Here is a 14,520-nt window from a genome sequence, read left to right as displayed (position 1 = left end):
TGAGGCCACGCGTGCCCCAACCTTTGCATGACGACAGTGGATCATGGCCAAAGCCAGTTGGACCTGCAGCTGGGAAGCGCTATCCCCCCTCTACAACCTGCTGAGCCACACCCCCTCCAGGCTTCTCGGCATTAATGCCACGCCACCCTCCTCTATGGCTCCTTATTTATCTGAGGCTCTTTGAGCCCTAAACAATGATCTTATGTAAAAACAATCAGATTGCGTTCACTTTCCACCTATGCCAGCATCCTGCCTGGGTGGAACCGACTGCAGATGCCCAGACAGTGCACAAGAACAAAGCCAGCATGTTGCTGACGTTACTTGTACTTCTTGTAATTTGTGATTTGGGGACTTTATAAACCATATGTAGTGTCTTTTTCATTTCTTCTTCTATAACCTCGTCCAGTTGTTTCTGAACTCATTTGTAAACTTTTCATGCCCTGTGGTGAGGAGTTCCACAGCTTAATCTAATGGAAGAAGGAGCATCATCCTCTGCACATTCATATTTTGAAGTGAATTATGCTTAATGGTCAAATGTGGAACAAGGTTCAAGCAAGCTCCACAGGACCACATGAGTGTTTTGTATATCTTTACAAGGAATGAAAACAGGCCACGTGGCGTTTGACCAAGCCACAGCTAGAAGTCTTTGCTATCAAAAAAGAGACTTCTTTCCTGCATGTGTAATATTATTTAGATTTCTTCAGCTGCCACATACAAGCAAGACTAAGAAAAGGCCAGCAGCACTTTTCCAGATCTGCGCAGTTCTGTTCTGACCCCTGCAAGGATGAACTCCATCCAACTGCATCCTGAAAAGATGTATTAGTGACATCATAAAACTGGAGCACACCCTCCAAGGTGACAACGTGAAGCATTAGGTTTGCAGTCCACAGGGCTTGGGGAGCAGTGGAGAAAAGCCTGTTACACATTGCCCTCAAATGGCAAAGAGGCGCAGTGCAGGTAGCAATAAAAGAATTTGCAGACTTTTTTTTTTTTTGTCTTAAAGAACAAAAAGAAAATTTGCAAACGACTTGATTTAACCCAATATGGAGTCACGGTGACTAATAATTAGCACTACTTTAGGAGAAAAATCTACAATGGTGTGGGACTGAACCTGTCCACAGGGTCATCTGCAGACAGTGCTGGGCATGGTGCAGGTGTGCTTCCATCAGAGAGCCTGGCTGCTACCCCCAGGTCCTGGGGATGGCAGCTCTAAAGATTTCATCCCATCCTCTGGACACAGCTGCCCTAGCATTACTACATCCGTGCTACCCAGTGCTTGGACACAGCGATGTTTTCAGGTGTCCTCTAAGAGCTGACCTGAAACTCATCTCACAGTAGAAAGCAAGAAATTTCAGCCACTACGAACCAGTTGTTTATGGGGACAGAGTTGAAAAGTTGGGAATCTCAGTAAAAAAAAAAGCAACAAACCTCTAAAAGTGATACCCATGCAGGCAGGGGGCTCTCAAGAAGGAATGAGAAGCAGCTCATACTTGCAAGCATCAATGTTTTTGACATGCTGATACATTAACACATTTGATTTTAAACAAAATCCAGTTTTCCTTACTTGTGTCAATGAAGACAGCATCCACGTAGATTTTGGTACAGAAGGAGCCCAAGATAAATCCACAGGCTGGTCCAAATACCAGCATCGTAAACAGGATCCCTACAAGGAAAGAGAAAAAAGAAAATTAGTACTTGGCTGACATCGTTGTCTTCTGCAAGATGGCATGGTCTTACTGGTACCAAATAGACACAGATATGTCTTTGTGTCAAATGCTTCAGACAAAAGGGCACCCTAAAGCTTTTTGCTTTTCCATAGATTTTCAGGAAAAAGAACAGATGAAGCTGTGATAATGCTGAAGGATTTTTACTGAGCTGGAAAGACTGCATGGATTTATACTGTGTGTTGGCTGGATGCCTTCTTGGAAAGCACTAGGTACCCATAGGGAAATCTTCACCTTTGCCACCTCCAGTTAAATTCCTTGTAGATATGGATAGTCACAGAATTTAGGACCAGCAAACCTATGAAATGCTGAGTTGTCACAGACCACTGGACAAAGTCCCTTTGGAGAGGTAGCAGCATTCATTCAAACCTGTGAAACCCTTCTGCCCCTCATATATCGATTTTTGCCACATAGCAAATATTCCCCAAGACACACAGCTCTTCAGAGCTCTCCTGAAGGCTCACTCCTGCAAAATGGGAAACAGGCAGTGTAATGTCAGGCAAAGAGCGACTGCAAGCCAATTACTTACTAGCTTCGATACAATGTTTAGAAGCATTTACTCTCATTCCCATTTTGGCCCTGGAACAGGAAGGCTACAGGCACACTGCCAACTCCCAATTATCCAGGGCAGAAAGGCAGGGGGACACAAGGATAATCCGGAGAAAGAAGCGGGAGAGATAATGCACAACGTTTGTAAATTAGACAACAGAAACATATTTAGCACCTTCGCATGGGATGGAAAAACAACACAAAGTCCCTCAGGGGCCTTGTAAATGGCTTTCTGAAGAAATCACAGGGAATTCTGAACAGCGTGGAGCGGAGTGAAGCCCGCTCGTTTGCTTTGGGTTGAGCAGTGCGGAGAGTGGCTCTTGGGGTCCGCAGCCAGGGCCGTTCCATGAAGAAGCCTGTTCACATCAGGCTGCTTTACCTCTGTAGCAAGGATACAATGCATGTCTCCCTCCAAACCTCCCTGTGGGTGCTGCCCCGCATCTTGGTGCATGCGTAAGGCACACAACACTGCTAACTCAGCCCTCAACTTCCTTAACAGGAGACCTTTAATTTAACTCCACGCAGCTCTCGGAAGCTGGAGAAAAGATCAGAGCTACAAAATATTCCCAGGGGAATCACCAATCCACCGCAATGCAAACCACACCTGCTGCTGGCAGCTCAGCCATGCAGAAAAAGCCAGTATGGTCAAGAAATAACTTCATTTCTACAATGCAGAGTGACACTCCATCCCTGGAGATGTTCAAGGCCAAGTCGCGTGGGGCTCTGGGCAATCTGATCTACTGGGTGGCAACCTTGTCCACATTTTTTTGGTCACTAGATGGCATTAGTGTTTGTCATTGAACCAAGGCCTGAGCAATGGTACAGCTCACCCCAGCTCCCTAGGCCAGATGTCCTGTTAGTGGGGTCGAAGAATTTCGTTTTAACAGACATTATCTAGCAGAGAAATGGCCACGTCTATTAGTCTGGCAAGCAAAGATTAGGTGTTTCTTCAATAACCGCACATTAATTATGAATTGATTTGTAATTACTGTCAAGCATGCGTGGACACACTGGATGGAGCACTGTCCCCAGAGCTGTGCCTGGGGCAGGGACAAACGTACCTCCTGTTTTGGATGAAGAGCTCTTAGATTTCAGCAGGATTGTGATATTCCTATGCTCTTACTTCCCTAACCAGAAAAGAAAAAGGGAAAGGAGAGAGAGCTGCTTCTAGGGCACCCAAACCCAGAGAGGGGAGCTCTGGGGCTCTGCAGGGGAGACTGCAGAGATAGGATCAGGCAGGCAGGACTGGTTCTCCATAGGCAGCAGATCAACGTTTCCTCTTTTTAAAACTTACTAATTGTTGCTCGATGGCCTTCTGGCTGTCTGGTGCTGATGCAGGCTGCAGGACTAAGCAGGCAGAAGGAGAGGGAGCAGTTCTAAGACTTGTGAGAACACCTCTGGAGGTGGTGGTGGTGAAGAGGGACAGAACCATGAGCAGAGTTGTATGTAAGCAAAAACACAGAACCAAAGTGTGTTTTATGGAGCCAAGGGTAGGATAACAGAAAACGACCATCCTTCCCACTAGGGCTTTATTCACTCTGAAATGTCCTCGCTAGAGGGCAATGTCGGATAGCATACACCGAACAGGGAAGTCGCTATCTAAGATCTTACAGTAAGATTATCATTCTACATTTTTGTCTTAAAATCAAGAAAAAAAAGATTTTCCTCCTGCTCTTCTTGTTACCCTCTTTCAAGGCTGCAACAAAATCCTTTGGTTGCAGTAGAAGTGTTTTACACTTTATGTCACAAACTGCATAGGTCTTGAAAGAAACCAAGGCACAGACTGTCACAATAGACAGGGCTTGGAGAGAGCTGGGCCGTGCTCCAGGGTCAGCAGAGCACAGCACTGGCACAAGAGTTGGGCTGTTAGGCAATCCGTAAACAATATCTGTACTTCAACAAGTACGTGGAATTCAGGGCTCAAAAGGAAATCAGACAAATTAGAATTTGCTGAAGACATCTTTCCACTTCTGAGAAATGCTGCGTGATTGCTCATCATCACCGTTATTAGGACAATACTTCCCACATCATCCACCTGGTCATACAACCATGAAGATGCTACTTAGTAGAGAAGGTCTAGGAAAGTCATTTCTCCCGATCCTGGGGCTGCTGCTCAGGATAAAGATGTGGTAAAATTGTGGATGGCTTAACACCCCTTGCTAGGTTGTTTCCCATGTTTCCCTCTAACTTTTAGATCAGCCTGACTTGAGACAGATGTACGCCATACAGCCCAAGGGCACCAATGCCAGGAGCAAACAGACACAAGGTCTAACCCTGGCTCCATTACAGCCTCTTGCAAAACTCCCCATTGATGGCAACAAAAGTGGCAGTCAGTATAGGATACTCCAGCCTCTCCCCTTCCACTCTTAGCTTAAAATTAGTTTTTATCATTCAGAGCCTCATATTTGTTAACACGCATCCTCCCCAAGAGAAGGAAAGGAAAACCAAGCTGGAACTGTCATCTCTAAATTTCTCTTGCAAACAAACACCTCCTGCTCTGCAGGGCAGGCTGACCCTCTTCAGAAGAGCCTGTGCTTTGTCCTACTCCCAGGGTTTCAAGAAGGAGTTCCCAGAGCAGCAAGCCCTATACAGACCAGCAGAAAGTAGGATGAGAAAGGTTTCTCCTTTGTGCATTGTGGTGGGTTTTTTAATTTTTTTTTTTTTAATCTTAGATGTCTATTTTTTTTAATTCTTTCCAAATGACAACAGTAATCATTTTCAGCTTTCCTGCTCTATCCCTCTTTCCCTGCTCTGTGCAGGCTGGACTGAGAAATCAGCATTATTTTCCTCCCATCTTTTCAAATGGAACAATCTGCCAAATCCTACTTTGTCCTGTCAAATAACAGACATTTTCCAGTGGCTGGGGAGAGGATAGGAACGGAGGGAAGTATTCGATCTGACAATTTGTGATGGCATTTTATCACTAATAAGGTCCAGGACTACTAATGCTGTTTTCCTTTAGAACAAAGAGAACTGCAGCAAGTGCCACTTCATGCGTGGAGTGACTGTGGCACAGAGCTGCTCAGTCAGTCATGCAAAGCGCACATGAAAAGTTACCAAGAGAAGGGTAAAGGATGACAGTATTACAGCAATAAAGAGCTGTCCCTCGGTGATCACAGAATGGCTTAGGTTGGAGGGGGAGGACCTTACAGATCACCTAGTTCCAACCCCCTGTCACTGACAGGGCTGCCAACCACTAGGCCAGGCTGCCCAGGGCCCCATCCAACCTGGTCTTGAATGCAGTTTCTTATTGAGTCCACTTCTACCCAGGTTATTTTATTTTCTTACATGAAATCCTGAAGCAAAATAGTCAGGATTTGGGGTATGGATTTGCTTTATAAAGGAGCTCAGGTACTTTGTAAAGGGATTTAGCGCATAGTGGTAGAGATGTGGGGAATGGAGGGATAAGAAAGTGAGAACGCCTTGCTGGCTGTCATCTTGTCCTCTCTCTCATTCCTTCTAAGTCCTGATATTAAATATTACCATTATCTGCCACCTCCTTTGCCTAATAAAAGACAATGTACTAACGTCCAACAGCAAGATACATATTTCTGACTTACTGCACACAACATCTAGATAACAGCTCAGGTTTGATTCAAGAACATATCTGAATCGAACATGTTAGCTTCAAACAAACTAACCCAGACACAGAGGGGCGGATGCTAAAGGAAGATTTTATTCCCTGTCCTTCTCTGTCTTATCATCAGACTGGTCCAAACATCAAAGTGCCCAGCCAGGAGACCGTGCCACTTCCAGGTTACATGCCAGCACAGTCTCCTCTGGCTGATCCACTCTGCACCACCAGCAGTGAATTACACAGTTTCTCTAGCCCTCCTGGTGTTGCAGACAATCCCATTCTGTCTAATCATGGAGATGTGGCTGACATCCCCTAGGGCCATGCTCACACCCCATTAGGCCATGCTGCTCCTGCCTTGGCACCTCTGTGATATTGGGGTGCAGGAGGTTGTGCGCTGTGCTATGGAGCAGCCCACTCTCAGAGAAGCTTAGGGGCCATGCCTGCTCCCCCAGGACCAGCTGCTCTGTTGTGGAATGGGGTTTTGAGGGAAGCCCATAAACAAAAACTTCGAAGCGTGATATTTGACCCTACCCACCACTTCTTCCCAAGCTTTTGCCTCCTTGAAAAAAATCACGTTGGTGTGAGCACGGGCAAAACAAGACCAGTGTGGAAGACATGGGAACCTCCCTCCAAAGGTGGTGTCACCATCGCATCAAGTAACCACATCCTTGTGGGGGAACGGGCAGCGAAATGCGATCTCTGTCGAGGGTGACAGTGACCAGATGGTTCGGAGACAGCCACAAAGTGCACATACGAGGTGCACAGAGGAGGGCAGAACACACACATGTGCTGTCATGGCCTCACAGGGTGTCGCTGGGGACAAGGGAGATGTCATGCTGCGGGTGGTGGCCCCAGCCAGCTGCTGCTGCCTCCTGCGGGAGCGAGCTCTTTCTAAAGCACCAAGGGAACAGTTTTGCAGAGCAAGAGATAATCTCAAAACCCTGCTTGTCCCACATTTCCCGCTGAGGGGCAGGCCCCTGAGAAGGGATTACTGGAACGCAGCTCGTGTGCTGTGCTTAAAGGGACACCGCAGCCCCAAGGATGGCGGGCAGCTGGACCAACTGCAAATGCTGTATCCTGAACCCTCGAGGGCTTCGCAGGGAGGCTTTCACACTGTGGGCAGAGCTTATCGGTTTCAGAGGGCTTCCTGTGATTTTTATCAGCTGACACAACCTCCGAGATGCACAGTGTGGGGATGGGGATGGCCACGTCCTACCCAGACGGCTTTTTCCTACGGCAAAACACACTGGAGTCAGTGCGGTGTGCGGATGCCTGCAGTCCTGCAGAGCCCAGCAGCACCATCAGCCTCCAGCCCAGCCCTCCCAGGAGACACTTTTTCTCATCTAGCCTGAAAATACACCATTTTCTCATCCTCTGCTATCTCCCTCTTCCTTATCTTGCCTGCCCACTGGCATCACTGAGGCTCAGATAGGAAACGTGGCCAGGTGGTGCTGCACCGACGGTGTGTTCTGATTTGTTCTGCTGCCTCGGTGCAACCACCGAGGCGAAGGGAACGTTGAAACAATCCTGGCAGCTGTTTCAGAGTGCCTGCAGCTGTCCATTAATGAGGAGCAACTTTGGATAATTCACTTTAATGTTTAGTCTCTGTTCTGATGGGGATCAACGTGGTTCCAGCCTTGTACTGGTATTAGATAAGAATGGGAGGGGGAGGTTGGGTAACCTGCGATCTGTACAGGAGCACACGAGTTGTTTATTAGTTCTGCCCTCAGCTCAGCAGTGGTAGCCCCCTCAGATGTGGGCACTACTTCAGGGTTGCCCAGCGATGCCTGCAATGGGGATGGATGTAAATTTTCAGGGACTGCTCAGCCAGGACCTGCCTGAGGACTCCTCGTGCATCCCAGCGTTTTTCCACCTTTTACCCAAGGCCTTGTTAAGTACTACATGATGCCCTAATGTTATGTGGTGCTTTAGTGATGGGAGACACAAAATGCATCAGAACAAACACGTGAGTCTTGATTCTGAGCCCTCCCGAAAGCCTTCCTCATGGAGCCCACCCTCACAGCTGTTGTCTGTGCGGTACAACATCTGGAGAAAGAACAGACAGCACTGCTGTGAGATGAGGTACTTCTCACTGTCAGATCTGCAGCTGCTTTTTGCCATAAAACAACTCCAGCGAGCAGCAAGTTGTGAATGCCTCATCCCTGGAGGTGCTCAAGGCGAGGCTGGATGGGGCTCTGGGCAGCCTGAGCTGGTGGGGGCAACCAGCCCATGGCAGGGGGCTGGAACTGGGTGGGCCCTTCCAACCCAAGCCCTTCTATGATTGTATGATTCAGCACGGCTTCAGCTGTTAATCACTAAAGAGGTTGCTAGGACGGAAGCTACACTGGATGGAAGGTACATGACACGGTGGTTTCTCCCCAGACTACCAGTGCCCCCTTCAATACTGATTTCCATCAGAAGTCAGGATTTCTCCAAGGAGATGCCTGCTGACTTTGAGCTGAAATCTCATTCCTACAAACAGGCCTTCTGCTCCGTGAAGTCCCTTGCATTTTCAATTATTGCCAAGCGTTACGTTTGTTTTCTCAGCAAATCCCTGTCCCCAGCACTATCAAGGCTGTGTTTGAGAGGATCAATGCTCTACCAACCGCTGAGGGCCCCGGGGGATCCCGATGCACACACACAACCTTTGCAGAGAGGCACAAAGAGTGCCTGGACTTTTCCATCAGGAGCACAAGCTCAGCGCCCAGCCCTGAACATTCCATAATGACTTGCAGTACTTCTGGCAGCTCCAAACACACCCGTCTGCTGGCTTCTGCCCTTCATTCTGATAAGCACAGAAATAATGAAAAGCCAAGCAAACAAGCAAAAATCCAGCCCACATCCCTATTTGTCCTGGCCTCTGGGTCACTCGATTGCCCAGCTGCCGAAATAGGATCACCAACGAGACTGCAGAGGAACAAAGTGCACTACGACGAAAGCTCCCCAAACCTCAAATTTGCATTTGCTAACACAGTAGAAAGCAAAATAGTCAGCCTGTGAGCTCTGAAAAGAAAACTATGGGGACACTCCCACTACAAAGCCTTAGCATTGCTATGGTTCCAACCAGCTGGCACTGGGAGCTCACTATTCCCCACTTCTGAGCATCCCAGCGCCCTCCCAGGCAGCGGAGGGACTGCTAGCTGCATTTCCTTCCTTGCTGATGGGAAGCCAGAGAAGAAATTTGTTTATGCTAATCAATCCCTGGCACGGCGCATAGCAGACACTAATCCACTAGCCATCTCCATCAGTCTCTGCATATTTAACTAAAGCAGCGAACACTCATGGAGGATTATGTACGCAGTGTTATTGTTGTAGCAGTGTTTTCCTACCTAAGCTGCAATCACTCAGACGCCCCGTCTCCTAATATTGACATGCAGAATACATACAAGCAACCTGCAGAATTGCCTGAGTCCATGCAAGCATCCTGGACAGAAGTGCCAACAAAACCACATACGCTGCATGGGATTTAATAGATGTCCCTGCTCCATACAATGCTGTCTCCATTACCCTCTGTCAAAACACTAATGTTCACTGTGTTTTTCAGAAATCACCATTTTTGAAGGCATAAACACTGCCTGATGCTCATAGGCATGTGCAACCAATTCACAGGTAGCTTGGACATGCATTCCCTGAGGGCTGCACTGAAAAAGCTTTATGAAAAAGAGCATAATGGGTCCATTTTCCAGCACCTTCTGTCAGAAACAAACCCATGCCCTGTCCACTCATGTGCATCACTGGGTTTAGTATTCCTGTTCTCCCAGAGCAAAAAAGCCAGTGCTAAACCCTCTTCAGCATCTCTGAAATGCAAGGACAAGCCACTCGCTCCACCTACCCTGCTGGCTCACCTTCTTGTCCCCGAAATGTTCTTGTCACCACATCTTCAGCAGAATCCAGCTCAGTTTGAGATGCAGGTGTACAAATGTGTCTAACTATAGCATGCAAACCCACGGCCCCCTCTACGCCCCGATGCACCATCCATCCATCCATCCATCCATCCATCCATCCATCCATCCATCCATCCATCCATCCATCCATCCATCCATCCATCCATCCATCCCATTGGCTGTGGATCCCACAGATCAGACGTACTGTGCAAATACACCAGCCGTAGCTGTGGGCTTGAACTAGAGACATTTCAAGTGAATTTTCTCCGTGCTAATTACCTTGGGAAGCAGCCACCAAATAAGACTCCGAAGGAGAAGTCTGCTTAGATGCCAAGTACACTTCGAAGGGTTTCAGTCACATGCCTTCGAGCTGTGTTCATCTCCTTCCAGCCGTTAAGCACTAACACCTGTTTCACCAAATCTGCAGTGCTGCTTCAGCTAAAGAAGAGCAGACTTCTTCGTGTTAGTTCACAGGAACTGTGCCAACAGTAGGTCAGAATGGAAATGCACTTGCAGGGCACGTTTCCCTCTCTACAAGGCTGTAATCCTCTGAATTTGATGATCGATTTCTCATTTAATACCGAGTGGGTTTGACCCAACGGAGAGGCATAGGAATACATCGGACAATGGAACAGTGGGAGGTGGTGGAGTCACCATCCCTGGAGGTGTTCAAGAGCCGTGGGGATGTGGCACTGAGGGAGGTGGTCACTGGGCACGGTGGGGGTGGGCTGGGGTCAGGCTGGGTGACCCTAGTGGCCTTTTCCAACCTTACTGATTCTGTGATTCCCATTGCAAGCTGTCTAACCCACCTCTGAGCACGACCCATTAAATGGGACAAGGGCTCCTCCTGCGGCTCTTGGATGCTTTATCTCCATCATTTGAATTCCATGAAAGCCTCTTTACCTCCTTACGCACTAGAATATATTAGGAAAGAAACAGCAACAGATCATATGACTGAGAATACAATGAGCTTTTCACACACAGAGGGCAAATCTCTGAGCCTGAAATGTCTCAATGGTGGCATTTGTCGTTTTGGAGGTTGGCACAACACCTCCTTACTTTTTTATTTATTTTTTAAATCTGTGCACTGAGTTCCGCACAGATGTAACACGTTGGTTTGAGGAGGAGGCTGCCAACACTGCCTCCCTCCCATTTTAACCTTAGTATTTGGGGTATCCCTTCCCATCCCACATACCTTAAATGAGGAAACAGCACGTCACATCGCTAACTGACGTTTTGTGTCAATAGAGGCAGCTTGCTGCTTTCACAAACAACCATGCAGTCAGGAAGAGAAGTTCAGCTCTGTCCCTTCCCTGCTGGACCCATTCTGTGCAAACCTCACTGTTGGAAAGGCTTTTCCTTGCAACATCCCCCACTCCTCCTGTTCAGATATGCTGCATGACCCATGGGCAGCTGGGTATGCACAGGTAAGCCCTAAATTCCCGCAGTGAGAAATGGCCTGGGAATCACCTACAGTGCAAAGTAAGTTGCTGGGAATGTGGGGCTGACAACAGGTGATAACACTTATCAGTACCAACCATTTAAGAAAGGGCCATGCTTTTCACTGCAAAATAGATTTAATCTATCCTAGCAAAGGCTGAGCCATCAGGAAGGGAAGGAAATTAAAAACAAAACTTCTGTTGTTCTGCTTCCTTGTATTGCAAACAACAGCAGAAAAAGTATTTGCTCGTGACAATAGTCATTCTTTGCACTGACCCAATCCTTGTTGAAGTTTGTGGGAACACTTCCACTGACCTCAGTAGGCTGTGGGTCACCCACCTCCTCCCCGTGAGGTCCCTCACTGCAGAGGTGACCCATCTGCAGTGTGCAACATGCAGTCCTGGCTCCAGAGGTACTTGCTGCACAGCAACCTTACTGCTCAACAGGCTTCACGCACCCTTCTCAGCAAGAAGAGTTTGGAAAGTCTAAAAGATGCACTATTTGTTATTGTCAGGTGCATCACTCCGAAGCTTAATTTGCTGAGTCTGAAGCACAAGTAATGCAGCTGAAAGCCCAAAGCCAGGCATGGGCTCATGAGGGCATCTTACAGAGACGCTCAGGAATAAATAGGAGGAGAGGGCTGGGACAGCAGTGTTCCCACAGAGCACTGCAGAGCAGGCAGTAGGATGATCCGGTCAGACAAACCCCTTAAGATACCCCCATCACCCCACGCAGCGACGAGCAAGGGATGCCAGATGCCAGTCTGTAATGGGGGATGGGGAGCTGGCTGCATGCAGGATAATCCCCCAGTCTAAGATTACTTTCAATATAATTTCTGGCAGTCCCTAGCAGCTCGGTTGCACCATGAGCACAAACCCCAGTGGCTGGAGCCAGAGGACCGCATTGCTGATGGAGTGCACCACTCAGCACTTCATCTCCAGTGCTCCTCCAGCCACAGCGCGTCCTTCTCTCTGGTTCCCAGAACTACAGGGCTCACAGACATTTTCTTGAGGTTTCTTACAAAGTCAGAAGCCACGAGGAACTGCAAAGCTCTCCTGTGCCTCTTTCATGAAAACATTTTCCTTTGTGACACAGAGGATCCTGTCCCTGACGACTGCCTTTCTCCCCAGGGCACACAGCAGCTGCTGCTATCACTGTGGGCTTGTCTCCCTTAATTAAGCATCCACAACCACAGTGCAAAGATGAAAACAAAGCCCTTTGGGTGAAGCCTAGGATGAAAGTCCTGCATAACGGCAGCAAGAGGAGCAATTCCTTCCTACAGTCAACATTTCCAATTGGGAGGTGAATTAAAAGCACCTGAAATATCCCATTTAATGCACCAGAATGACTCAGTTCAAAGTGTTCAGTGGGATGGAGCCTTGGCCTGGGGAAGTTACTCTAGTAAAGGCTTCAGGCTCTCAAGCGGGTGGAGGTGCAGTTCTTCTTTCTTTTTTAACTAATCATAGAATCATAAAGGTTGGAAGAGACCACTAAGATCATCCAAAGCTCCTTAATTGCCTGTAAGGCGTCTTCTTTGCAAGCAAACCTTCCTGGTAGACAACAAGGAGTTTCACCCAGCCCAGTCACTGCAAATGGCTCCGAGCAGGATTCCTAGAAGTCATGCCCCCTGCCCAGCTCCAGCATGGCTCTGCTTGTGAATTCATGGGGTCTGTCCTCTTGCTGACTGCTTCCAGCACAGAGCTCCTGTAAGAAGCTCATCCCTACAGACTGCACAGGTAAACACTCAAGATGATGAAACCACTTTCAGACAACCAAACTGTTCCGACTGGACCTGAGCTGGTTTAGAGGCTTACTGCTCGTTACCACCCATCAGATGCAAATCTTGCCAGCAGACTGCCACTGTTGGCACTTCCAAGCCCAGTCCCACAAAGCACTCCAAGAAACCCATAGTGTTAATGGTATCCAGCTGAAAGAACCGTCATAGGGAAGGATCCTGCAGACAGTATGACAGAAAGCATGTTTTTTTTTTTTTTTTAATATTGCCATTTCATAAAGTTTATCCGTACTGGAAAGTTCCCATAAGTGACATTGGTCAGAAAGTCTCTGATGGACTGATGTGCCATTGGAAAAATGCACCTGATGAAGTCAGGAGGATTCTGGAGATTATGGCTCCTTATCCTTCATTTCATTTTTGGGAAGGGAAAATAAAAGAACAGGGTTTTGAAAATTCCCTTTCTCAGAATTTCAAAATGAAACACTATTTTTGAGCTGGGAAAGAGAAAACCTTGTCACTTCTGTGTGACAGATTTCGTACTGCATGAGATATAGCCATACAAAAAATGAAACGGTAACAAAAACACCCATCTCACAGACATTTTGTTCTCAAAACATTCTGTTGTGGAAAACTTCACAGTTTGCCATGTTCCCCCCATGAAGAGGAATGAAGGTACCTTTCATCAAAACTGGAGCCCTTGCAGCAAAGGGATCACGCACAGCCGCCCTGTGCCGCTGCCACACGTTCCAGCTGCTGTGGCTTTGGATGGTGATCCACTTTTACTATTTTTGGCAGAGTTGGTGGTATTCTTTAGGGCAGTAATTACATTTTCCAGGGCAGGCTTTCTGCCAGAGCTCAACGTGATGACCAACAGGCCCCTTTTAACCACCTGCTATGATTCCAGCCTTGATTAGTTATTAGAGTGCTGCTGAAACCCACTGTAACGCAACCAGAAAGTGGTGTTCTTGCAAGACTGACTCCAGGGAGAGGTAGGTTTGAAAGGAGAATAGAGTACTTTCAACAACAAAGCAATCAAAAATAAAGAGGCTTTCTAAAGCAGCATTGCCTTCACGAATACCCAGGCAGCACTAATTTCTTCCCCACTGTTCCCCCATCAACTGGCAGTGAGCACCTTTGGTATTACATGAGCAAACCCAAAGCTAATATACAGGCAAATATAAAACTTGTAAAAAGCTCTACTCTTTTAAGCTGCCAAATACCAGCCCTCCCTTTTCTTTTTAATGTGCTCTGGCTGGCTTTGGGCAATGAGGCAGTCCTGAAAGTGGTGTTTTTTTGCACACTGGCTAATACATTACTGATAGGGAGTAAGGATCTTAAAACACAAAGTCCTAATAGCTCGTGACTCTGTGGCCATGGAGAGCAGTGGTAGCTCTGTAGCCAAAGTCCCTGCAGCAGCAGCCTGGCCACAAGCGCGCCTGTATTTATAGCTATTACAAATGCTCATTATGTGGTATCATGGAAAGATCTCAAAGCGCCGTCAGGAGTTCATCTGTGGGTTGGAAGGATGCAGCAAGCTTGCCTTGGCAGGAGAACAGGTCTTTTAGTCCAATGGAAACCTCTCATTTCCTCCACTTTCGAACTTCTAGCCTC

The 14,520-nt window shown here is 47.5% G+C and overlaps 1 protein-coding gene across 1 annotated transcript in view; it reads right to left on the bottom strand.

The window, feature by feature from the left end:
* SLCO3A1 (solute carrier organic anion transporter family member 3A1) overlaps positions 1–14,520 on the bottom strand; it is a 117,314-nt gene that overhangs the window by 26,433 nt on the left and 76,361 nt on the right. The window contains exon 3 of the mRNA XM_021407138.1: positions 1,565–1,663. Within this exon, the coding sequence (XP_021262813.1) occupies positions 1,565–1,663 (99 nt within the window). The remainder of the gene's footprint in view (positions 1–1,564; positions 1,664–14,520) is intronic.

This window comes from Numida meleagris, chromosome 9 (genome assembly GCF_002078875.1).
Source record: "Numida meleagris isolate 19003 breed g44 Domestic line chromosome 9, NumMel1.0, whole genome shotgun sequence".
NCBI classification, from domain to species: domain Eukaryota; kingdom Metazoa; phylum Chordata; class Aves; order Galliformes; family Numididae; genus Numida; species Numida meleagris.
Note: the sequence above shows the minus strand (reverse complement) of the source record. Positions and strands in the feature narration are given on the sequence as shown.